General features: G+C 36.1%; 14 protein-coding genes across 14 annotated transcripts; 7 read left to right on the top strand and 7 right to left on the bottom strand.

Moving 5' to 3' along the window:
• Positions 1–47: 47 nt before the first annotated feature.
• On the bottom strand, positions 48–2,171 carry PRCAT00002947001 (uncharacterized protein; the record flags this gene model as incomplete). Its single annotated transcript, XM_062952839.1, has 1 exon — positions 48–2,171. One exon carries the CDS (start codon positions 2,169–2,171, stop codon positions 48–50), a length of 2,124 nt encoding a protein of 707 aa, XP_062809702.1.
• Positions 2,172–2,662: 491 nt separating this feature from the next.
• MDJ1 (Mdj1p) lies at positions 2,663–4,147 on the bottom strand (the record flags this gene model as incomplete). The annotated part of the gene is made up of 1 exon (XM_062952840.1): positions 2,663–4,147. The coding sequence occupies one exon, from the start codon at positions 4,145–4,147 to the stop codon at positions 2,663–2,665; it is 1,485 nt and encodes a 494-aa protein (XP_062809703.1).
• Positions 4,148–4,561: 414 nt separating this feature from the next.
• Positions 4,562–6,133, bottom strand: ACH1 (acetyl-CoA hydrolase; the record flags this gene model as incomplete). Its single annotated transcript, XM_062952841.1, has 1 exon — positions 4,562–6,133. One exon carries the CDS (start codon positions 6,131–6,133, stop codon positions 4,562–4,564), a length of 1,572 nt encoding a protein of 523 aa, XP_062809704.1.
• Positions 6,134–7,132: 999 nt separating this feature from the next.
• Positions 7,133–9,004, bottom strand: PRCAT00002950001 (uncharacterized protein; the record flags this gene model as incomplete). The annotated part of the gene is made up of 1 exon (XM_062952842.1): positions 7,133–9,004. One exon carries the CDS (start codon positions 9,002–9,004, stop codon positions 7,133–7,135), a length of 1,872 nt encoding a protein of 623 aa, XP_062809705.1.
• Positions 9,005–9,166: 162 nt separating this feature from the next.
• Positions 9,167–9,457, top strand: PRCAT00002951001 (uncharacterized protein; the record flags this gene model as incomplete). The annotated part of the gene is made up of 1 exon (XM_062952844.1): positions 9,167–9,457. One exon carries the CDS (start codon positions 9,167–9,169, stop codon positions 9,455–9,457), a length of 291 nt encoding a protein of 96 aa, XP_062809706.1.
• A 158-nt stretch (positions 9,458–9,615) lies between these two features.
• On the bottom strand, positions 9,616–10,596 carry PRCAT00002952001 (putative GTPase; the record flags this gene model as incomplete). The annotated part of the gene is made up of 1 exon (XM_062952845.1): positions 9,616–10,596. The coding sequence occupies one exon, from the start codon at positions 10,594–10,596 to the stop codon at positions 9,616–9,618; it is 981 nt and encodes a 326-aa protein (XP_062809707.1).
• A 232-nt stretch (positions 10,597–10,828) lies between these two features.
• RPN8 (proteasome regulatory particle lid subunit) lies at positions 10,829–11,854 on the top strand (the record flags this gene model as incomplete). The annotated part of the gene is made up of 1 exon (XM_062952846.1): positions 10,829–11,854. The coding sequence occupies one exon, from the start codon at positions 10,829–10,831 to the stop codon at positions 11,852–11,854; it is 1,026 nt and encodes a 341-aa protein (XP_062809708.1).
• Positions 11,855–12,031: 177 nt separating this feature from the next.
• On the top strand, positions 12,032–13,348 carry PRCAT00002954001 (protoheme IX farnesyltransferase; the record flags this gene model as incomplete). The annotated part of the gene is made up of 1 exon (XM_062952847.1): positions 12,032–13,348. One exon carries the CDS (start codon positions 12,032–12,034, stop codon positions 13,346–13,348), a length of 1,317 nt encoding a protein of 438 aa, XP_062809709.1.
• Positions 13,349–15,415: 2,067 nt separating this feature from the next.
• HTB1 (histone H2B) lies at positions 15,416–15,805 on the bottom strand (the record flags this gene model as incomplete). The annotated part of the gene is made up of 1 exon (XM_062952848.1): positions 15,416–15,805. One exon carries the CDS (start codon positions 15,803–15,805, stop codon positions 15,416–15,418), a length of 390 nt encoding a protein of 129 aa, XP_062809710.1.
• A 351-nt stretch (positions 15,806–16,156) lies between these two features.
• On the top strand, positions 16,157–16,549 carry HTA1 (Hta1p; the record flags this gene model as incomplete). Its single annotated transcript, XM_062952849.1, has 1 exon — positions 16,157–16,549. The coding sequence occupies one exon, from the start codon at positions 16,157–16,159 to the stop codon at positions 16,547–16,549; it is 393 nt and encodes a 130-aa protein (XP_062809711.1).
• Positions 16,550–16,696: 147 nt separating this feature from the next.
• PRCAT00002957001 (uncharacterized protein) lies at positions 16,697–17,038 on the top strand (the record flags this gene model as incomplete). Its single annotated transcript, XM_062952850.1, has 1 exon — positions 16,697–17,038. One exon carries the CDS (start codon positions 16,697–16,699, stop codon positions 17,036–17,038), a length of 342 nt encoding a protein of 113 aa, XP_062809712.1.
• A 322-nt stretch (positions 17,039–17,360) lies between these two features.
• Positions 17,361–17,918, bottom strand: PRCAT00002958001 (Mg-dependent acid phosphatase; the record flags this gene model as incomplete). Its single annotated transcript, XM_062952851.1, has 1 exon — positions 17,361–17,918. One exon carries the CDS (start codon positions 17,916–17,918, stop codon positions 17,361–17,363), a length of 558 nt encoding a protein of 185 aa, XP_062809713.1.
• A 168-nt stretch (positions 17,919–18,086) lies between these two features.
• PRCAT00002959001 (uncharacterized protein) lies at positions 18,087–20,270 on the top strand (the record flags this gene model as incomplete). Its single annotated transcript, XM_062952852.1, has 1 exon — positions 18,087–20,270. One exon carries the CDS (start codon positions 18,087–18,089, stop codon positions 20,268–20,270), a length of 2,184 nt encoding a protein of 727 aa, XP_062809714.1.
• A 260-nt stretch (positions 20,271–20,530) lies between these two features.
• On the top strand, positions 20,531–21,497 carry PRCAT00002960001 (uncharacterized protein; the record flags this gene model as incomplete). The annotated part of the gene is made up of 2 exons (XM_062952853.1): positions 20,531–20,588; positions 20,638–21,497. The coding sequence occupies 2 exons, from the start codon at positions 20,531–20,533 to the stop codon at positions 21,495–21,497; spliced, it is 918 nt and encodes a 305-aa protein (XP_062809715.1).
• Positions 21,498–21,545: the final 48 nt, after the last annotated feature.

Below are 21,545 nucleotides of genomic sequence, written 5' to 3' on the forward strand. Positions count from 1 at the left end.
ACATATTTCATTATTAATGCTTCGTAATTGTTACATATGGATATATATTACATCTGTATCTTCTTGATACTTTCAATAAGTTCATGCTCGTAACCGACAGTAAGATGTTTCTGAAAGTTCTGATTAATATGTAAACTCAGTCTATAATCTGATATGTGCTCAGCTTTGCCCGAGATGATCTTCAAGATCTCTTCTTTACAACCAAATAGCTTATGTGAAATTTGTTTAAAAATTCCTAGCAAGCATTTTGTCAAAAACAGATCTCCTTCAAAGATATAGAGATCTAAAACGTGACAACTCATATCAAAATTAAGCAAAGACGAAAAAAAATTCATGAAAATCTGGGGAATGTATTCTTGAGGTGATATGCCAACAACCCTAAAATGAGTAAAAAGGCGATTAAGATTTGCTCGGAAGAGACGATTGAATTGCTCATAAAACTCTTCTAGTAGTTTATTATTAGGTCCAGTGGTTTCTGAATTACTACTCAGTAGTAAAAGAAATCCTGGAAGATGCCTGTGGTCAAATAAGTTGCAGAGACTTATAAAAGTCATACTTGTGCTTCTGTAATGATAATATAACAAGGCTGCGATATTAATCAAGCCCTCAAAATATAAGTCCTCAGGTTGGATGCATCGTGCTTCTTTCGTCTGTCTTCCACCCATATAGATTAAAAAACTCAAAACGGTTTTCGACAATCTCAATGATACATCATTTCTCCGGTAGAAATTCAAATCTGGAAAAACATTTAAGGTGTCGTTCCGTATGGAATTGTAAAGCTTTCCCAAATGTAGAAAACATTGCGAGTCAGGAGTCATCTTTTTGTTCGGACTAGGTTCTCCATCAAGTCTCTTTAGCGGAAAATAGTGTTCTGTGCTATACGTCTTCTGAAGGTCTTTAATAATTTCATCAGACTGTGCAAAATAGTTTTCACAATCGTTTCCATCAAGTCGTAAAACATTTCCAATTTTGAGCCACCAGACTGAGGCTCTGCACTCTTCAGGTATACCTCTGCTACACATTTTCTCAATACTGTGTTCATCCTCCCTTGTACCTTCGAATTCCGCCTCGACCAATTGTCTCCACTTCTTAATATCCTTCTCTTTTGCTCGACTAATTTGCTCCACTTTTCGTACCTTGGAAGCTCTTGATTTCGATTCTTGGGCTAAGGCGCGATGCAACATATTTTCAGTTTCCCTTTGGTGCCTCACTTTATCACGGGAAGATTTTGGTGGTAACCATATAGGTCTTGTGAATGAAAGATAATTTTCTGTATTTGAAGTCTTTTGAAGGGATGAACTCAGCAACGGCAAAGATGGCATCGATCGGTGGCTAATCTCAGACTTCGCCTGATACAATTGATTCACTGTTGGAGATGACTGATATTTTGTTGCATCCAGTGTAGGACGGATCAATTCTTTATTCACTCGTTTAAACTCAGATAACATTTTTTTATGCTTCCTGTCTTCATCGTAAATAAGATTTACCTCACATCTGCTATACAATTCGCTTAATTTGAAAGCGTCGGCTGACAACCCCAAAGGATTTATATTTAAATTATTTTTGAAATTACTGGCCGTTCCCTCTTCATTCATTTCATCGCAATCTGAGCTGCTCACAGAGGCGGATCTGTTATGGTTATTCTCACTCATTATTGAAGAAGCTCTAGTAGATACCATTGTAGTGGATTCGGTGCCATTCTTATTACCTGACCCTTCTAGCTCGTAGTACTGAAACAAATGTGACATAGGAACATTAAAAAGGTATTCATTTTCATCTAGCTCTTGATCTTCTTGGTCGAAAGTCACTGCAGCTCGTGCTTCCGGTATGGACGTGTTTAGTTTGGATATGCTATTGCTTAATTGGAGTCTTCTTAAGTGCAACCTTTGTGAAGGCGTTAAATTAGAGGGTGTCTTGTCTATTCTTATAACAAACTGGGAGCTGTCAACATCTCCAGAAAGCTGCCTGGTTACTTTTTTGCTTGAATTTTTTTGACGTCCGTGGCTTGATCCGTGACTTTCCTGACTTTTCAAAGTTTTGAAGCCTTGATGAGTTTGACGATTACCATAAACTTCTTTGTGTTCAGCGATATTAATTTCTTCAAGGTCATCGTTACGTAAAACAATCGGTACTTGAGGTAATTCCTTATTTCTATTGTGAGAAAGAGACATTCTTGCATCAACAATATGTAAAGATTAAGCAGTTTCCAATACCCCTACTAAATTGCTGCAAGAAATATCAGCCGATTAGCCTTCAGCTATGACTTTGAATTATTTGAAAGAACATTAAGCTCTTGGGGTTTTCAAAAATTAAATACATGCTCTCATTAGTCTCGTAGATAGAAGTTTCACCATAGTTTACTATTCTAGATCATCATGTATAATTTTTGCAAATATTTCATACGCGAATTGTGCATAATTTCGTTTCCTAATATCAAATTTCAATCATTTCACACTCTAGTTTCGTCTATTTTGCCTATAATAAGAGAAAAAGCGACTTTTTGTATACGCGATTCTGCACTGTAAAATCGCAACCCTTGCATTTCATGAAAAATCAACATTATCTACTATATGTCGGACTAAACTATATACAGTGAATGTTAGACAAAAGAGAAGATCGCTCGAAAGAAAATCTATATACAGTAGCAATAGAGACACGAAAATTAGTGTTTGGAGTCATCTTTCATATTAAAAAAGTTGCCCAAGAACTTACCAATTCTCTTCAATTTAGAAGGATGTAAATCTTTCTCATCATACGTCTCATCTATTTTTGTCTCATCTTCGTCTAGGTCTAATTTCCAATGGGCATCGGTCCTCTTCGCATTCTTATCATTAAATGCATCTGCCAAAGCTTCCAATAAAGCCGTCTGTACTGGTGTTTCTGGAACAAGGGTTTTTACGTTCAAAATGACTTCCATATCACCCCTGTTGTTTACATTTCTATTAATCGGGACACCTTTTTCAGGAATAGTTAATTTTCGTCCGTTTTGAACACCTTGCCTGATCTTGAGCTTCACATTTTGACCATCTACCGTTGGTACGACAATCTCCCCTCCCAATGCCGCGGTTGTCATTTCGATGTCTTGTTTTACAACAATCTTATTATCTTGCCTCGAGAACACAGGATCTTTAGCAACATGTACTCTTATGATCAAATCACCATTTCTAGTTTGGTTATAAGGGTCCTTTGTGATAAATGGAGCATCACCACCGCCAGGAATTCTTAATCTGGTACCGTCAGCTATCCCACAAGGTAAATCAACGTTAGTAGATTTAGGCACCTCTTCGACACCTGTTCCATGGCAACTTCCACATTGATCACTCTTAGGGATTACAACACCGCTTCCATGGCATGTGTTACAAGTAGAAGACATATGGAATCCACCCATAATATGTGTACTTTGACCTGTTCCATGACAAGTTGGGCAAGTTGCTTTCTTTTTGCCCTTCTTCATCCCACTGCCGCTACAAGTACCGCAGGAATCCACAGCTTTATAATTAATCAGAACTTTCTTACCAAATATGGCTTCCTTGAATGATATACTCTTCAACACTTCAATGTTGTCACCTACATGTTCGGTAACAAACAGTCCACCTCTGCCACCAGCTCCTCCGCCTCCACCTGCAAAAGCCTGCTTGAATAGGTCTTCAAAATCGAAGCCCATTCCTCCGAAGGGGTTCCCTTGACCACCAAAAGGATTTCCACCATTAGGCCCTCCAAATGGATTACCACCAGCGTATGGGTTTGAATTACCGTTTGCATCAAATGCACTAGCCCCATATTGGTCATATTGTGCTCTCTTCTCTTTGTCACTCAATAATTCATATGATTCTTGGATCTTATGAAACCTTTTTTCAGAATCTTTTTCCTTATTAACATCAGGGTGATACTTTTTAACTAACTTGTAATAGGCATTCTTTATATCCTTTGCTGAAGAACTCTTTTCCACTCCCAAAGTCTTATAAGGATCGAAATCAATTAATGACCTGCTTGAACTGTGAAAGCTCCTTGTCTTTCGCTCCCCTTTATTAAATGAACGATATTTGATTGCCACATTGTATAACGAAGACGATCTTGATTTCGGAAGACATGAGAAAGAACGTTTTATATTATATCCAACAGAAGAACTCAAATTTATCCTTACCATATTGAGGTCAAATACACTTTTCAATCTAATGAAGTTTTCTTGATAGTTATAAAGTGATCTCTAAATTTCTATTGGGTTCTAGAAATAAAAAAAAAAAAAAAATTGACTTCATATGTCACGTGCTTTGTTGATCAGTTCATGTTTCAATTAGTGGTTAACTTTCAGTTGTCATGTCTTAGTTAGAATAAACTTACGATAGTACTAGTTTGCAGTATGGTTCGGTAAAATTTAAATAGCATCTAAGTTTTCGAATTGAGTCTTGCATTAAATAAAACATCCCAAAAATTAACCTCAAGTTAGTTAATATACTTTCTCATAATAACTGCAAAATGTTACAAAAACTGAAAAATTACACAGCATTGCGAATTTATTGGCTATAATAAATAACAGAATCTAACTATATAGTAGTTCAGTTTAAAATTTCTGATCCCAAGATTTCAATTTCATAGTACCATTTTCTTGGAAGTTGATGTGCATTTTGAAGGCATCCTTCAAAATGTGTGGCTCATGCAATGATTTGGTTTTCTTACAGAAAAATGTTGCCCTATCAAAGTATTCTAACAATTGGTCTTTATAATCAGGATGAGCTGTCTTATTAATTATCTCTATAGCTCTCTCCTTTGGTGCTAATCCTCTTAAGTCAGCCAAACCTTGTTCAGTCACCACTACATCCAAATCATGTTCCGTTTGATCAACGTGAGATGCAAACGGAACAATACAAGAAAGACCCGTCGGGTCCTTTTTAGTAGGTCTAGCAGACGGGGTATGCATCACTGATAATTTAGCGTTTCTCAAGAAGTCACCTGAACCACCCAATCCATGCAACATTCTAGATCCTAACACATTGGTCGAATTAGCATGTGCATAAATATCAACCTCAACCGGAGTGTTCATAGCAATAACACCCAATCTTCTAATAATTTCTGGAGAATTTGAAGTTACTTGTGATCTTAAGCAAAGTTTCTTGGTGAAAAGATCCCAATTTTCGTCAAATTTTTCAAATCCAGCTTCCGTTAACCTAATTGAGGTAGCGGTAGCATAGTTCAAGGAACCAGATTCGAAAAAATCTAAAAATGAATCCTGTAAAACTTCGGTCCAAACATTTAAACCTTTAAAGTTAGAGCCGGACAAGCCTTCAACAACAGCATTAGCAATGTTACCAATACCAGATTGCAATGGATGTAAATTTTCAGGCATCCTTCCGAGTTTGACCTCATGCTCAAGAAATTCAATTAAATGTCCAGCAATATTTTGTGAACATTCATCAGATGGAGTGTTAGGAGGCACCTTATCCCTCGTTTTCGATTCGACAATAGCAACAACTTTAGACGGATCAATTGGAATAGCTGTTAAACCGGTCTTGTAATCAACAGAGGTATGAGGAAGAGGTGGTCTATTAGGAGGGTTTATCGGCATATCAATGTCGTGAATTCCTTCAAAGGAAGGGGTTGCTGTGTTAAGTTCAATAATGACTTTGTCAGAAACTGATAACATTTCTGGCGAACCACCCACAGCAGGACCAGGAACAATTGAACCATCTTCTGTTATAGCTGTTGCTTCAATAATTGTGTAATCTAACAAGTCATTATCTTTAAACCTAGTATAATAACCGTAAGTTAAATCTTGAGGAAACATAGACAAGTGCTTGTCAAAAAACTCAGTTCTACCGTCATTAATAGCGGCGGCAATTGGCTTTCCAACTTGATGTGGGGCCCTCCTCAAGATCATATTGTTTTCAGCCCATCTGCTTTCTTCAGGCCCTGCTGAAGCACCAACAAACAAATTAAACGCAAGCTGTCCTTGCAACTTGTTTTTTTCGACATGATCAGCTAAAGCTGTTGGGATTGCTTTGGGAGCTCCAACACCAGTAAACCCAGACCATCCAAGGTATTGTCCTGACTTGAATAACTCTAAGCATTCCTCAGGCTTTCTCAATTTTTGCAAATATGGAGCATATCTTACTCTCTGCTTAAGAATTGATGACATTTTTAATACGTCAATCTAGTGCTTTGTACAAAAGGATTAACTGATTGAATAACTTATAAGAAATCCAAAAGTTTTTATGGCAGCCTGGTTCGATTTAAAATTTATAAATTCAATCGATGTTTTCCCCAAACTTTGGTATCTTATATATAACTTTTAACCGCCTGTTCTGTATAGAAAGTTTGGGTTAGTGATTACTCAAAAAAAAAAAGAGATATTCTCAACAAAATCAGCTCCACTGTGATCGGTAACTATACCTCAAATATTTATGAGGGGGAAAAGATATAATCAGAATAGTTCCTTATTTATAGTCGAAACGCTCCTCCACTAAATTTTCATCAGCGAGATTCAACCTATTAAATCGTAAATAGCGCAACGCAAACTCCGGAACCGTCCACCGACCATGCTGGCATATAGACTATCAACGCTGTACACCGAAGTCTCTATTTCGGTTTTTTTTTTTTAAAAGATTAAAAGGCTAGTACCGGAATTAAAAAGCTCTGAACTGAAGAAAAGAGGACATGAAAAGAATTTAGGACAGGACGATTGTCCATGAGACGTTGGTTCTTGTGCTTACATGGTTTATTATTTTAAAAATTGGAACAGATAGTAAGAAGTGCGAGGGGCAAGGTCCGTACTAAAAAATGTGGGGGATTATTACTAGCGAGTTCCATTCCGAAAGTCTAACAATAATTGACAAAGTTTCTCTATGCCTTAGTCTCTTAAGGCCGGACGAATACCCCGGAGACACTCTCAAAGCCACCGAAATTAAAGAGAAAATATACACAATTGATTTGAAAGCGAGCTGTCGGTGAGTTTCGTTGCCGGAAAGTGACGGAACACATTTTGAATCACCAATCAGAAAAGCGCGTTTATTGTAATTATTTGAATTCATGATTTGAGCACCGGAGTTCTAGTCTCCCGGAATCTGGGGTAATGACTCCAGGAAAATAAGGCATAGTTTTATTAATTATATACGGTATGTACAATACATTAATACGGTCATGAATTGAGCCTAGCAGCTTTAAACCTACTTATTTTTTTAGGATTTCCGTTTTCATCAATTGGCTCTAGTTCTGCTTCTTCATCTGATTTTCGATATCCAAAGACATTGTGATCAAAAACAAGCTTTTGTCTTAGCTTGTGATAATTTGCCGATACTTCTTGATGTAATATGCTGGAATCAATTCCTTCAGCCCCCGGGTATTCGGAATTTTCTGAATCTTCTGTGCTGTCATATTCATTCTCAATTACCTCTCCGAGGACAATGCTATCTTCCTCCAGCTCGTCGTCTTTGATGTCGTTCTTTTCATTAGTCTCTTCCCATTCTCCATGCAGATCTTGTAAAGAACGAATTATTTTATTCAAAGCCTCGAAATCACCTACTTTTTCTACTATGACTCCATCGAGGTTTCCATCATTCAAGCTGGAAACATACTCCATCGCTAGGGAATCAGTGTCCTTATATGCTGTCAGCTGTGTACCTCTATCTTCTTGATGAACTGGGGTTTCCGTTAAACGTTCTTGGATTTCCTGGGTTTGGGGGTTGATATCCATATCTGACGTCGCCGGAAGAGGACAGTTATCAAAATATTGTTTCTCAGCTTGAAATTCGTCCAGATTCCCCCCAAAACCCCTACTTAAGAGTCTTGATTGCTTGTATTTAGACAAATTTTGTGGGAAATGTTCAATATTTTTAAGACTTTGACCAACATTTTCTATTTCATTAATAATTAAACTATTTGAGAAAGAAACTGCTTTGTGATCATTTTTAGATTTATCATTTCTCGTTTTTAAAATAGACTTGTGTTCTGTTACAGGAATCGCTTTCTTCGAGTTTGTATTTTCAATCTTCCTCTGACTTCTTAAGTCGGTTATCTGATTCCATAGTAAATCGTTCGCATTTTTTCTAGAGCTCGATGAAGAACCGAAGATTGATGATTTTTTATCTCCATATAGAAAATCATCTGAATCATCGAAGTCATCATCTTCATATTGAAGATCAAAATCTTCATTCTCGGCCTGTAAGTTTTCATTATCTTCAGAGTCGGCAAGCTCATCGGCCAATAACTCTAATTCTAATATGTCGTGAGTATCGATTGTCAGCCCATGAGTATTCAAATTACCTTTATCTTGTTGATCATGATCAGCTTCATCATTAATAAGCGAACTTTTTAATATAAATTTATGTTCTGCTGAAATTTTAAGTTCATCAATCTTATCCATTAAGTTGTCCAACTTCAGATCCTCAATCGTTCCTTTCTTACTTAATAATTCCATATCATTCATAAGCAAGAGCAATTCCTCATTGTCTTTCGGATTGGAGGCCTGAAGATTTTGCTGTTGTGTGTTCAAGCCCTGATCAGATGTTCTCCCAATCAGCGAATTTTGTTCTTTCATCACGATTGATTGTTCTCTTTCTTGAGGAAGTTTAGAGTTTACCTTAACAAGCTGGTCATTGAGTTTTGCACTTACTACATTACCATTGTCGTCCAATTCTTCTTCGATTTCAACAATCTGTGAATGGTCTAAAGGGATATCCTTTGAAGTTATATCTTCTGTACTTTTGAAATTTAATTCTGTCCTCATGACTTGATCTATGTTCCTGATTTTCTCTTCCAAATCATTAATAATACTATTTATTGACGATAATTTTCTCCGAAAGAACTCAGAAGCTTTTTCATTGCTAAATTCTACAAAATATCCTTGACCTAGCAGGGTGATTATCGTTTCTTGGTCTTTGATTTGGCTGTGCAACCTTTGAAGCGATTCTTTCTGGAAACCTAATGAGTTCTTTTTCGACTCATAATTGCATTTTGCTTCGAAAAGCGCATTAATATTTTTTGAGTCGTCATCGTAGAATGACATATCCATACTCTCAGAGTCCCTTTTTTGTCCTAGCTATTCCTCAAATTAATAAGTAGATGAGGATGAGGCAAAAAAATATGTATGTATTGGTCTCCTGCATAATAAGGCACCTTTAAGTTTCTTCGTAAACTGAAAATCACATAGAAAAGGGACTGATATTAAAGAAGAATGGCACCGACACAATTGCAGATCAAGGTTAACGCTTTGAAGAGACTCATAAAAGAAAAAAAGTTTTACGATCAAGAAGTTGGTGAACATGAGCAATATGTCAACAAATTAAAATCAAATGGAGCAGATGAATATGAATTAAAAAAACAAATACAAGTTTTAGAAGAATCCAAAAGAATGATTCCAGAAATCAATAAGAAGATACATGAGCATAGAAAAGCTTTGGAAAAATTCTTGACAAGCTACAAGGGTGAGGAAGATCTCAAGGAGGCTAATGAACTAATAGCCTAATACCGAAGCAAATAATCGTGCATCAATAGGTCTATATCAAATATGATACTATTTACACTACTCATATATCATTTAATCGCCGATTTTTTTGTAAAAGTTCTACCTCGTGATGATAATTACCATTTATCTTATTCTACTTCTTCTTCTCACGAAGACTTTCATGCCCATTCTTCATCCTCTTCTAATTTAGAAGCGTCCGAAATCATCCTTTCTCTCATTTTTCTCTCTTCTTCTTCATATTTTCCTTTATGATCTATCCATCTTTCATGCAAATCTATATTAGTATACCCTGGGGTTGGACCCTGTCTAGTAGCTTCGCTCCAAATGGAGTCTGCACCAATTTCACTTGAACCAAAGCTGTAACCATTAGCTTTGTCTATAACACTTAACAAATTGATCATTGATTGCTTATCTTCTACTGATAAGACTTCAAAAGACACAAGGTTGAAATCCTCGATGATTTCAGCTATTATTTCGCTTAATCTTACGTACTTTTTGCCCAAAACAGAGTTAGATTCTTTTTCAAGTTCTGGTGTTAAGTACTTCAAGTCTTGAACTTCTGTATAATATTCTAAGCGAAAAGGTAAGCTACCGTAGTTGCTAAGCATATCAATCTTTGAAATAACATTCACATGGGGCAAGTCTAGTTGAAGCATCGACCTCAAGCTTAAAAGTAATATTGATATATACTGTGAGGGGCTTGTCAAGTAAATAGAATCAACAAGTGACACAACGCATAATCTTAGCTTTTGCAGTGTAGCTAGATCCTTTAAAATGCCATGCAAAGAGTTATGATGGGTAAAGAGCTCAACTTGACCGGGGCAATCAAATATTACATAATTTTGTTCCTTCACTAAGTTTTCAACCTTTTGCAAAAAAAATTCAGTACCTTCTTCACCTAAAGTTTCCATAGCATACATGAGGCTACCGTTTGGCCCCAAGCCAAGTTCTTCCATAATTTCTTCAAGGCTGATAAAATCTCTTATATCCAAATCACATGGATATGGAACTCTGTCATTCGCAGGATCTAAGTTAATGATAGAGACTTTTCTCCCAATAGCTGATAGAAATTGGTACATTCCATGGCAATAGGTAGACTTCCCCGAGCCAGGGGGACCTATAACCACTTGCCCAAACATTATAGAAGTAAGCTCACCGATGTTCCTATTCTTTTTCCAATTCTTAAGCAAAGACGTAGCATACAGGATTGAAAATGAGAGACCTTCATGGAGGCAAAATACTCAAGATTCGTCTTGCTGCCAGAAGTTAATTGAACGAAATTATATTTCACATCTAAACATTTGCTATTCGAAAGTATTTTAAGGTCACCGAAGGCTGACAATTCTCAAACGTTAAAAAGAAAACATCAGTATGCCTACCGCCACGAGTGAATCTACTTTCTTGGACAAAACTGTAACAGTTTCACCATTAGTGCTTTTGTCGGTGGTAGACCACTATAACAGAATTGCTAAGGACTCTAAGAAGAGAGTCGTAGGAGTACTATTGGGTGACAACTCCTCTGATGAAATTAAAGCAACCAACTGTTATGCCATCCCCTTTGAAGAAGACGAAAAAAATTCTAGTGTTTGGTTTTTGGATCATAACTTTATAGAATCAATGGGCGAAATGTTTAAGAAGATTAATGCTAAGGAGAAGCTAATTGGATGGTATCATTCTGGTCCTAAATTGAGGCCATCCGATCTCAAGATTAATGATGTATTTAAAAAGTATACTACCAACCCATTGCTACTAATTGTTGACGTAGAACCACGCGAGGTAGGCATACCAACAGATGCCTACTATGCTGTGGATGATATTAAAAATGATGGATCTGCTGCTGAAAGAACATTTGTTCATGTTCCTTCACTAATCGAGGCAGAGGAGGCGGAAGAAATCGGTGTTGAACACCTTCTCAGAGATATAAGAGACCAAGCAGCTGGAAGCTTATCGTTAAGGGTCAGTGAAACTTATAAGTCACTTTTGGGCTTGCATCAGAAATTGCGAGAGATTGCAAGCTACTTGGATAAGGTATATCTGAGGAAATTACCTATCAATCATACCATTCTAGGTAAACTTCAAAATGTATTCAACTTGTTACCAAACTTAGCGGAATCCAATAGTCCGATAAGCTTAGAGAATCTTAGTGATAAAAGTGGCTCACAGAAAAGCAATCTGTTGTCCACCGCCTTTACAGTCAAAACGAATGATGAGTTAATGGTGGTTTACATCAGCACATTAGTCAGAGCTATTATTGCATTCCATGACTTGATTGAGAATAAGCTAGAAAACAAAAGGAGTAACGAAAAGAAGAATGATGAATCTTCCCAGAATGAGACTAAAGAGATCACAGACGAGACCTTGAATGAAGATATTGCAGATCCAACTGCTAAAGAGTAGTTACTTCGCGTATAGATAATCAATATGCTGTAATAGAAATTAATTGTTATAATTTTAGTGTACTGCTCAATATCTCGCAATGTCAATTGGATCTGAACCACTAAGCATTCGCTCTATAGTTTAGCACCTTTTGTAAATAATACGATTATAGCACTTTGGGAGAGGGGCGTTAGCATAATGTTGAAAATACCGAGGCTAACCCAGGCTTCTACTTTTAACTTTTTTTTTGCAAACACCAAGAAGAGTTTTCTAAGTGATCAAAATTTCATAGGAAATCAGTTCTTATGGGGAATAAATCGAAGCTATATCGCAAGCCCAGCAAAGAAAGATCACGGCACTTCATACGAGTCCAATTTGAAGTCCTCTCATGAAAGGAATAACACGAGCTCGAAATCAGTGTTGGAAGATGTTGCCTCAAAAGTTCTCAACTGCCAGGAACCTGAAGCAAAGCTGTCTCAGAAATTGCATAGCACAAACCAGAATTTGCATATTCCCTTCAAAGTAAATCATAAGGATCCAAGACCGAAAAGTAGGAATAATGCCCAAGAGAATTTAAAGGATATTGTCAGACCCTACATCAAATTAACGAAACCAAACTTGACTATCCTTGTAACTTTAAGTTCAATTTGTTCGTATGCCATTTCACCATATGCCGTATCGTTACCAGAACTTATGTTACTTACCTTAGGGACTGCTCTCTCATCTGGGGCGGCCAATGCTATAAACATGGGGAGAGAGCCTGAATTTGACAGAAGAATGCCTAGGACCACGGGCCGTCCAGTAGTAAGGGGATTAGTCGCTCCACATCAGGCCTACGCATTTGCCGCTTTAACGGGTACTTTAGGAATTGCTATGCTTTATATCGGTGTTAATCCTACTGTTGCATTTTTGGGTTTATTGAATATTGTTCTATATTCATGGATCTATACATCTTTGAAAAGAATATCAATAATTAATACATGGATTGGTGCCATAGTAGGGGCAATACCTCCATTGATGGGGTGGGTTGCTTCCTCTCCGTTAAGTCTCCCCGGTGCTTGGTGTCTCGCAGGCTTATTGTACGCTTGGCAATTTCCGCATTTCAATTCCTTGTCACACAACATAGCTGACCAATACAAGAATGCTGGATATGTGATGACTGCAGCAGAGAACCCGAAGTTAAATGCCAGAGTTGCCTTACGATATTCAATATTAATGTTCCCATTATGCTTCGGTCTAAGTTATTTTGGCGTAACTGACTGGATTTTTCCGTTTGACTCAGCGATTGCTAACGGTTGGTTAACCTATCTAGCTTTTACATTTTGGAATCAGCAAAGAAAGAACTATTACAATGGATCAAAGCCGACGAAAGAAGGCATATTGGCAGCGAGTGTCTCCGCAAAGAAGCTATTTTGGTGTTCCGTATGGCAACTTCCTGCAGTTTTAATATTAGCGATGCTACATAAAAGAGGGCAATGGGACAGAATCTTGTCATACATAGACAATAGTGAGTAAACTCTTGTATCTTGTATATACATATATATGAAACGTATTACACTACTAAAATAATACTACGCAATAGCAGTAGAAAAAACTAATTTTCGTAGTAAGATTATAAAATTGTCAAGTTTTTCAGGAAATATTAAACTAAAAAAAAAAAATTAACCTCTACATTTCTATAACGATAAGAAGAAATCTTATTACGTTGCAATTCCACTAGACAGTCCATAAAGCAGCCAAAGAATCAAAATTATAAAGGAAACTCAATTTTTCCTGTCATATTATTCCTCTATGAAAAATGTAATTCTACTAACTGCAAATAAAAAAGCAACTGAATTACGTAGTATTGTAGCAAATTGGAATCAGCTAATATTACAATAAAATAAAGAAGGGGACCTATTTTACAGACTAATTGTAAGAGACAGAGCCTTGTTATCCTAACTATTATCAAACACTTCAATCCTCCTTTATATAAAAGAGGATATATTGATTATCTCTGATCTTATTCAAGAGCACATGTATTCACGTAGTCAAGAGCTAGTTTAATAATCATTTGTTTATCTGAGCATTTGGAAGTCTATCACCTAACACCTTGTTCTGTATGTTTGTTTGTTTAACGATTGGGATATCTAAACATCTAAATTGATTTCTCAAAAAGATAAATGCGCTAAGGAGAACGGTCGATAACGATGTAACGGAAAGGATATGCGATATATTGGCGTGACAGATAGCAATGGATAATGGACATATTCACGTTAGTATTGACAAAGGTTACAAATAAACTACTTAAAAATTATAGATTCTAGCACCTTGTTAATACTTACCTCTATACATTCAGTTAATAATTGACATGGAGGTTTATATATTACAGTTAAGAATTGAGATGGACGTTTAAACGCTAGCTGATCGAATCTTTTCGACGCACAGATGCTCCATTTATACATATGTCTCAATTGAATTATTATTACCTTAGAATGGACATCGAACTCCAAATGGTTGTGAAATCTTTTAATCATTAATTATCATTTAAGATCCTATAAATTTGAACACATAAGGCTTATGAGGAGAGGGATGGCTGTGTAAGTGTATAAGATTGTAGAAGCTTTACGTAGAGTTTGGAAGATATCTTAAGTTAAGCAGCTTCCAAACATTCACACGTTATTGCTAAACCGAAGGTAATTTTAATGGCCAAAAATTTATTTTCAAGACAAAAATGGTTCAATCCTAACTATGTTCCTTAGGTGGTTCAAAAATCAAATAGGTTCTAAAGTTCTAATATATTGGCCCTCAAAGGTGTTTATCCTGAAGTATTGCATCAAGTTTACAAGTCTCCTAATTTTAAGCTAAAGATTGAAGTTATAGATATCCTTGGCATTTAGTTTCCTTTATTTTGATTTCGAGTTTGTGGGCTTTGAATATGTATGTATATCGTATATATATATTGGTTTGCTTATCTTGCGAGGATCAAAATCAAAAGTTGTAATCATCTGTACTCTTCAGCATATCATCCCTCAGTGACTAGTGCTTATAATGTTTTTTTTTAATTATTTGATGTGACATTATATAGTCTTTAACGATAATATTTATTTGATGTAAAGAACTCATAAGCCACGCCTAGTTCATATATTAAATATTTAGCTTGCTTTTATGGTAACCGTATTAAGAATTAAATGAGTGTTCTCTTGTTTTTACAAATTTGAATCTCTAGATTTCTCCTAGGTTTCAGTTTGCTCTATCACTATTGCTTACTCTATAATCTCTATTTCACAAGATATGGTCTTTTAATTTTGACTGCTGTTCTCTAATAAGATCTTAGTTTTTGAAACCAAATATACCTAAATATGACTATTTAATACACTGAATAACGTTGTGAAACGAATTAATAGCTTAGAGCTTTGAGAAGTGCCAATAACTGTTAATAATATTGCGAACGTAGTTTTGAAAAGTGTTGTGATATTTTTGTCTACATTTTAGTCGTCATATCAAGATACTCCAATATCAATCGTATTAATTCCTAATATACAGTTGTAGAAGTGTAGACTATAAAAAAACTAAATAATACACCAAGAAGTTTATTTGAATTTAATTAGCAGCAGATGAGTACTTGGTAACAGACCTGGTTCCTTCTGAAACGGCGTGCTTTGCTAATTCACCTGGCAAGATTAATCTAACGGCTGTCTGAATCTCTCTTGCTGAAATAGTAGACTTCTTGTTGTATGCAGCCAATTTAGATGCTTCGCTGGCAATCCTTTCGAAGATATCGTTAACAAAAGAATTCATAATTGACATAGCCTTTTGAGAGATACCTGTATCTGGATGTGTTTGTTTCAACACCTTGTAGATATAGGATGAATATGTTTCCTTTCTGGTTTTGGTCTTCTTCTTTGGTTCAGACGACGATGTCTTTTTTGCTGCTGGCTTCTTCTCTGCGGGAGCTTTGGAAGCTGGTTTTTTTTCTGCCTTAGGTGCCATTTTTATCTGCTATTATGATTAAAAACTGATCTGACTTGTAAGTACAATTTTCGTATTTCAAATTTATGAGGAATCTCCTTTAAATATACATCCAAATGTTTGTTTGTTTTAGTGATTAAGGGTGCTACGCGAGATAAATAAAAATCCTATGTAGTATAAAAGTTACGCGGCCGGTCATGAAATAACGCGGTGAGGGGTGTTCAGAAAGTTACGCATCGAGCTGTGTAATATGGGGAATCCTTCTGCTCTCTTGTCATAGAAGGGATCAATAAAGAAAGGCAAGAGTATAAAACAAGATCTATTTCATCACGTATTACTTTTGCTAGGTCTTCATCAAAAAAATTCATTAAAATGTCTGGAGGAAAAGGAAAAGCTGATACCACAGAAAAAGCGTCTACTTCTAGATCAGCCAAGGCTGGTTTAACATTCCCTGTTGGAAGAGTTCATAGATTGTTAAGAAAAGGAAATTACGCCCAAAGAATTGGGTCTGGTGCTCCGGTTTACTTGACATCGGTTTTAGAGTATTTGACAGCTGAAATCTTGGAGTTGGCAGGTAATGCTGCAAGGGATAACAAAAAGTCAAGAATTATTCCTAGACATTTACAATTAGCGATCAGAAATGATGAGGAATTGAATAAGTTGTTAGGGCATGTTACCATTGCTCAAGGTGGTGTGTTACCAAATATTCATCTGAATTTATTGCCTAAGAAGTCTGGAAAGACTAAGGCTTCTCAAGAATTATAAATTTACTTCTGTTTGTATTATATCAAATGATAGGTTTTGTGTGCTTTTTTGAAGAAAGGCTAATATTTCTTTTCACGTGCGATTTAATTGTAGAGTTTAACCGATGAAATCAGCGTAAGTAGAGAAAGAAGACTTGGATAGAGAGGGATGGCGTTACAATTGAAAAAGAATCGCACATCAATAAAGCTCACAGTTGCCTCTAGTGCTTTCGTGATCGGGGCCACATATCTCGTCTTCAGAACATTCCCTCATTTAAGGACATCGATTTATGATTATGTGACTGGGAAGAAGCCAGAGTTCGAAGACGATAATGAGCCTATTGAGTTGAGAGAATCTGATCAAGCACTGTCAGAAGGTTCTTTTAGTGATAGTAGCGTAGTGGATATCACTCAATGGTCCGACGATAATTTAAAAAGTTGGTTAAGCGAAGTAAGTATATTTTGTGGATTTTTATCTACTAGCATGCATCACTTGACAATCTTGGTCTAATGAAACTTGCATCTTATAAAATGAAATGAACGGATGATACTAACGATGTAGAAAGAAATTAGTCCTCCACCGAATGCTTCTCATCATAACCTTGTATCCCTTGTTAAGTCAATTCAGGAAACTTCTAATGAATAATTATGAAATAATCTTGAACTTCAACGTAACTCAGTTTTTGATTAGGGTTCTCTTAGCTGTTCAAGAGTTGATATTTAAAAGATAATGTGTATGATCAGAGCCTTTGAAGAATTTATCTAATTTATATGTTGCTATCGCTACATGGTCGCGTATTTAAATCGTTTTAATTTATATCTAGACTCTATATTTAGGAATTACCTATATGTAAGTAATCTTTGTTATGACTTTTTCTCCATTTATCTAATTCTTTAGTATATATTGTGTGTGTCAAACCTTTTCTTTCATCGCTGACGTAGGCAAAATAGCACCCTATAGATTCCACATCTCTATTCCTCCATTCATCATCAAATAATATAAATCCACCCTTCTCCATATCCTTTGATAATCCTAAGTCTTTAGCCGCTCTTTTAATATGATTCACCTTAGATCCTTGGCCCCATTGAAGCGAGTCGAAGTAAGTTATCGCCGGTTTATCTCCTATCTGTAGTAAAGATAACAATTTTTGAGCAATTTTTGGAGTCGCTGTTCTACTAGCTCCAACAATTGGTATGCTTTTTTCTTTCAAATCCAACAATATATGCTCTACATCCTTGTAGAAAGAGATTTCCATGCCTTCTGAATCGATGACTTTGGATCGCGACACTGGTTTAAGAGGCATTGCAATATGCGTGTCGCACCATAAGGGCCATAAGGTGTAATCTAGATCAAAAACAACGGCCGTTGGAAACTGGATTGGTTGATGCATTCGTCCTTGTAAACCGTTCGGATTTTTCTTTCTTGCTGCGTATAAAATATTGCTAAGTTATAAAATGACGGCACGCTTTCCTGCAGCGATCTCATTTTACAATAAATTAAGGAGTGGTTTTCGAAGGCAAATAAGAACTTATTATTAAATTGATTAGTTTCACTCATAATGGATTCTAAGACTAGGATCATCACTATTAGGGCCTCTTACAAGAACGACAATTCAAGCTCCAAAGAGTTGCAAGAAAAAACTATTGCAATTGATCATGACCAATTTAGGGATGTGAAAGATAAGGATACGTTTATCAGGTTACTTAAGCACTATGATATGAAGTTCCCGGAAGACATATCTATGATTAAACTCATTAGAAAATCAAAGAAGAACAAAAACTATATTCCCTTAGAGTCCGAAAAGGATTTCAAATCGTTAGCTAGAAGTTTAAAGGTGAAGAATCATATTAAACTAATAATCGTTGATAAGACTTTAAATGAATCGAAACCTAATTTTCTGAATAGTACAATACGGAAGAAGGCTATTGATTTTTCAAGTTTAGGTGATGCTTTAATTGAAGTAGCCATCGATCATTTCAAGGACATTATATTCGATTTCAAGAGACCAGATATCAAAGAGGAAGGAACCCTGCAAGAAGAGCACTCTATTGGTCACCAGGACTCTACTGATGATACTGTTCATGTAAATGTTTGTTGTGATAGATGTCATCCCAATGATTTCGTCCCAATTCGTGGAGTTAGGTATAGTTGTTTGGTTTGTCCTGATTTTGATTTATGTGAGTCTTGTGAACGTGAACTTCACAAAACTGGCCAAGATTTCCACAGTCATTCTTTAAATCATCCTCTAGCCAAAATCATAAGAGAAAGTCCAAGCTTTAATAGATCAAAGTTTGAAAGATTTCAGGGATCTACTCCAACTGCACCCCCTTGCTATCATTCTTCAGATGACATTATCTTGGCGGATATACCTCTCAGAGACTACAACCCTGAAAATAAAGTTTTAATTGAACAATTAATCAATAATTCTGGATTTAAGTCTTTTGCTGAAAATGTCCAACATTATTTAAAGACTTCAGAAAGATATGTCACATTGACTTCTTTGTTGAAAGATAGCAACTTAAATGAAGATGAGGCTTTTGATCTTTTGAAATCTTTTGTGATCAATGGTATTTCGAAGAAGGATAGTGTGCAAAGTTTAAACTCTTGTGATGATGCAACACCACTTTCCAGCGAAAACACCTTTGCACTCACTATAAAAAATATGTCTCCAAATGTTATTGAAGGGAATAACTTAAAATTTGAATTTGTGGATGGTGATCAGAATGATGTCTTTATTGTAAAGAATTCAGAGCCGATCTACCCTGGAAAGCAGAATACTTATGATATCACTTCTATGAAACCCAAACTCCAACAATCAAGCCTTCCAAAGACTTTGAGAGTATCGAATGTGGATTCGGATGTTAGTTTGGTTGGGCTTTATTCTGCAGAAGCTCCCTCTTATTTGGAGCTTTATAAGGTTTTAGATACAACTGAGGAACCACTCATGACGAGTCCGAAAGAAGAGACTGAACAAGTATTCACTGATGATGATAAAGTGATTGTTACTTTAGTTCCAAAGTCACCTTCTTTGGCCCAGATTATGATTTCTAATAGGTCGAGTAAAAAGATCGATTGTTCGGACTTGACTTTGGAGGTCTTAAACTGCTTTGAAGATAGTGTTCTGAGTGTACTTGTTCATAAGAAGCATGGCATCTTACCTGGTAAGGTTTCTAAATTTAACATTTCTTTAAGTAATTACCATTTAAAATATCCGTTCAAGATCGTGATGAAGAATGGTTCTACAGAGGGTAGATGCAAATTAAGCATGAATGAATTAAGTGGTAGATTTAAATTCTCAAATCAAGGTTCAAATGGAACTAATGATGAATACAATCTCGAATTTCGCCCATCTGAATACATGCTAACCAATGAGACGTCATCATCTACTGAAGGTGTCGATGATGATGATGATGAACAGCTAGGTGAGTGTGATGCACCAGGTCAACAAAGTTCTATGAATAACTTATTTTCATCAACTACACGGACGTCCGATGTAGCTTCAGGCGCAGGGTCTTTGCATTCGATGGTTTTGCCTGCTTTACCCAGAGAATCGGTCACAAACTCGAGGCTTTCAACTTCTGAGTATATTGATGCTACAACATCTATTCATGGAAATAACTTGGAGGATGAAATTGAAGATGATTATGATATAATCAGTGCAGAGGGTGATGCTGAAGACAAAGAAACTATTGATTCTGATTTCGAGGTTTTGTCGCCTGTTAATTCTAATAGTCAAGGATAAATGGTAAATGGTTGTGGTTCTTCTTGTTCATTTTTTTTTTCTTTCAACGATGGTAGTTTGTCTCTTTTTATTTTTTATATGCTTTATAATGTCAGCAGCTCTGTTTCACAGCTTTCTCTTTTTCTTGTTTTAATCATCGTAGGTTGCAATGATATACGATATTTTGCAAAGTCGTGTAATTTTGAACGAACTCATAATTGAGATCCCCAATTGAGCATCGAATCCTAAAAGAACAAGCTCGGTTCATATGAAATAGAACTATGAAATCCCAAAATATAAAGGTTGCAATGAATAAGGACTCGGCTCCTGAAAGCGAAGGTAAGTACTTTGTAACGCTTTTTGCGCAGTAATTACTAACAATATTTAGAACAAAAATTTAAACAGAAATGCAAAGAATTAAAGAAAAGAATAATCGAGGTCGAAGAGAGCAATGAAATATCAACGATAGCGTTATCTAGAACAAAAGCTGCTATCCGTCGTTTAAGACTTGAGTATTCGATTCTTTTGGAAAGACTAGAGGATCGCGTTGTTATGATACCTAATGGAAATTATGATGAGGAAGATATGACTCCTCCACCATCACCGACAATACTTGATGAATCCTTGAATAGTTCAAATACTAAGCTTACAAGAAATGGGTTATCAAAGAAGGGTAAAAGAGGTAAAACGGGAGCAAATCTGGCTGGAACAGGAGGCGGTCCAAACCGTGTTCAGAAGATTAGGGATCCTGATTTGCCCAAGAGGCCCACTAACGCTTATTTAATATTTTGTGAAATGGAAAAGGAACGCATAAAGAAAGAACTAGAGGAGAAAAGCCCAGGTGCGGTCACTGATCTTTCTAAAACCTTAACAGAGAATTGGAAAAATTTGAATGACGAAGAACGTAAACCATATTATAAGTTGTATGAGGATGATAGGGAGCGTTATCAAAGAGAGATGGTTGTATATAACCAAAAGAAGCAAATTGAAACAGATGAGAAGAGATTAAATAAAAGACAAAAGCTTGATGGCACTGCTACATTAGATGATTCTAATTTGAAAACGGACTCGAAGATTGATGCGCTTGGAAATGATGTGGCTAATAGGGATCGTCATACTACGGGCGAAGATGATGGAGCTGAGGCTAACGCTGTAAATCCTAATTTGAATACTGTAATGAATGAAACTCAAACACTAGATAAAAGTAACGAACCCGATTTAAACTCGGAAGACTCTAAGGATCACTGAAGCGAAACTTTTGAAAAATAGATTAATAGTAAGTCATATATTTTCTAT

Source organism: Priceomyces carsonii, assembly GCF_900007245.1.
Source record: "Priceomyces carsonii strain CBS4050 genome assembly, scaffold: Debaryomyces_carsonii_scaffold_3, whole genome shotgun sequence".
Taxonomy (NCBI): Eukaryota; Fungi; Ascomycota; class Pichiomycetes; order Serinales; family Debaryomycetaceae; genus Priceomyces; species Priceomyces carsonii.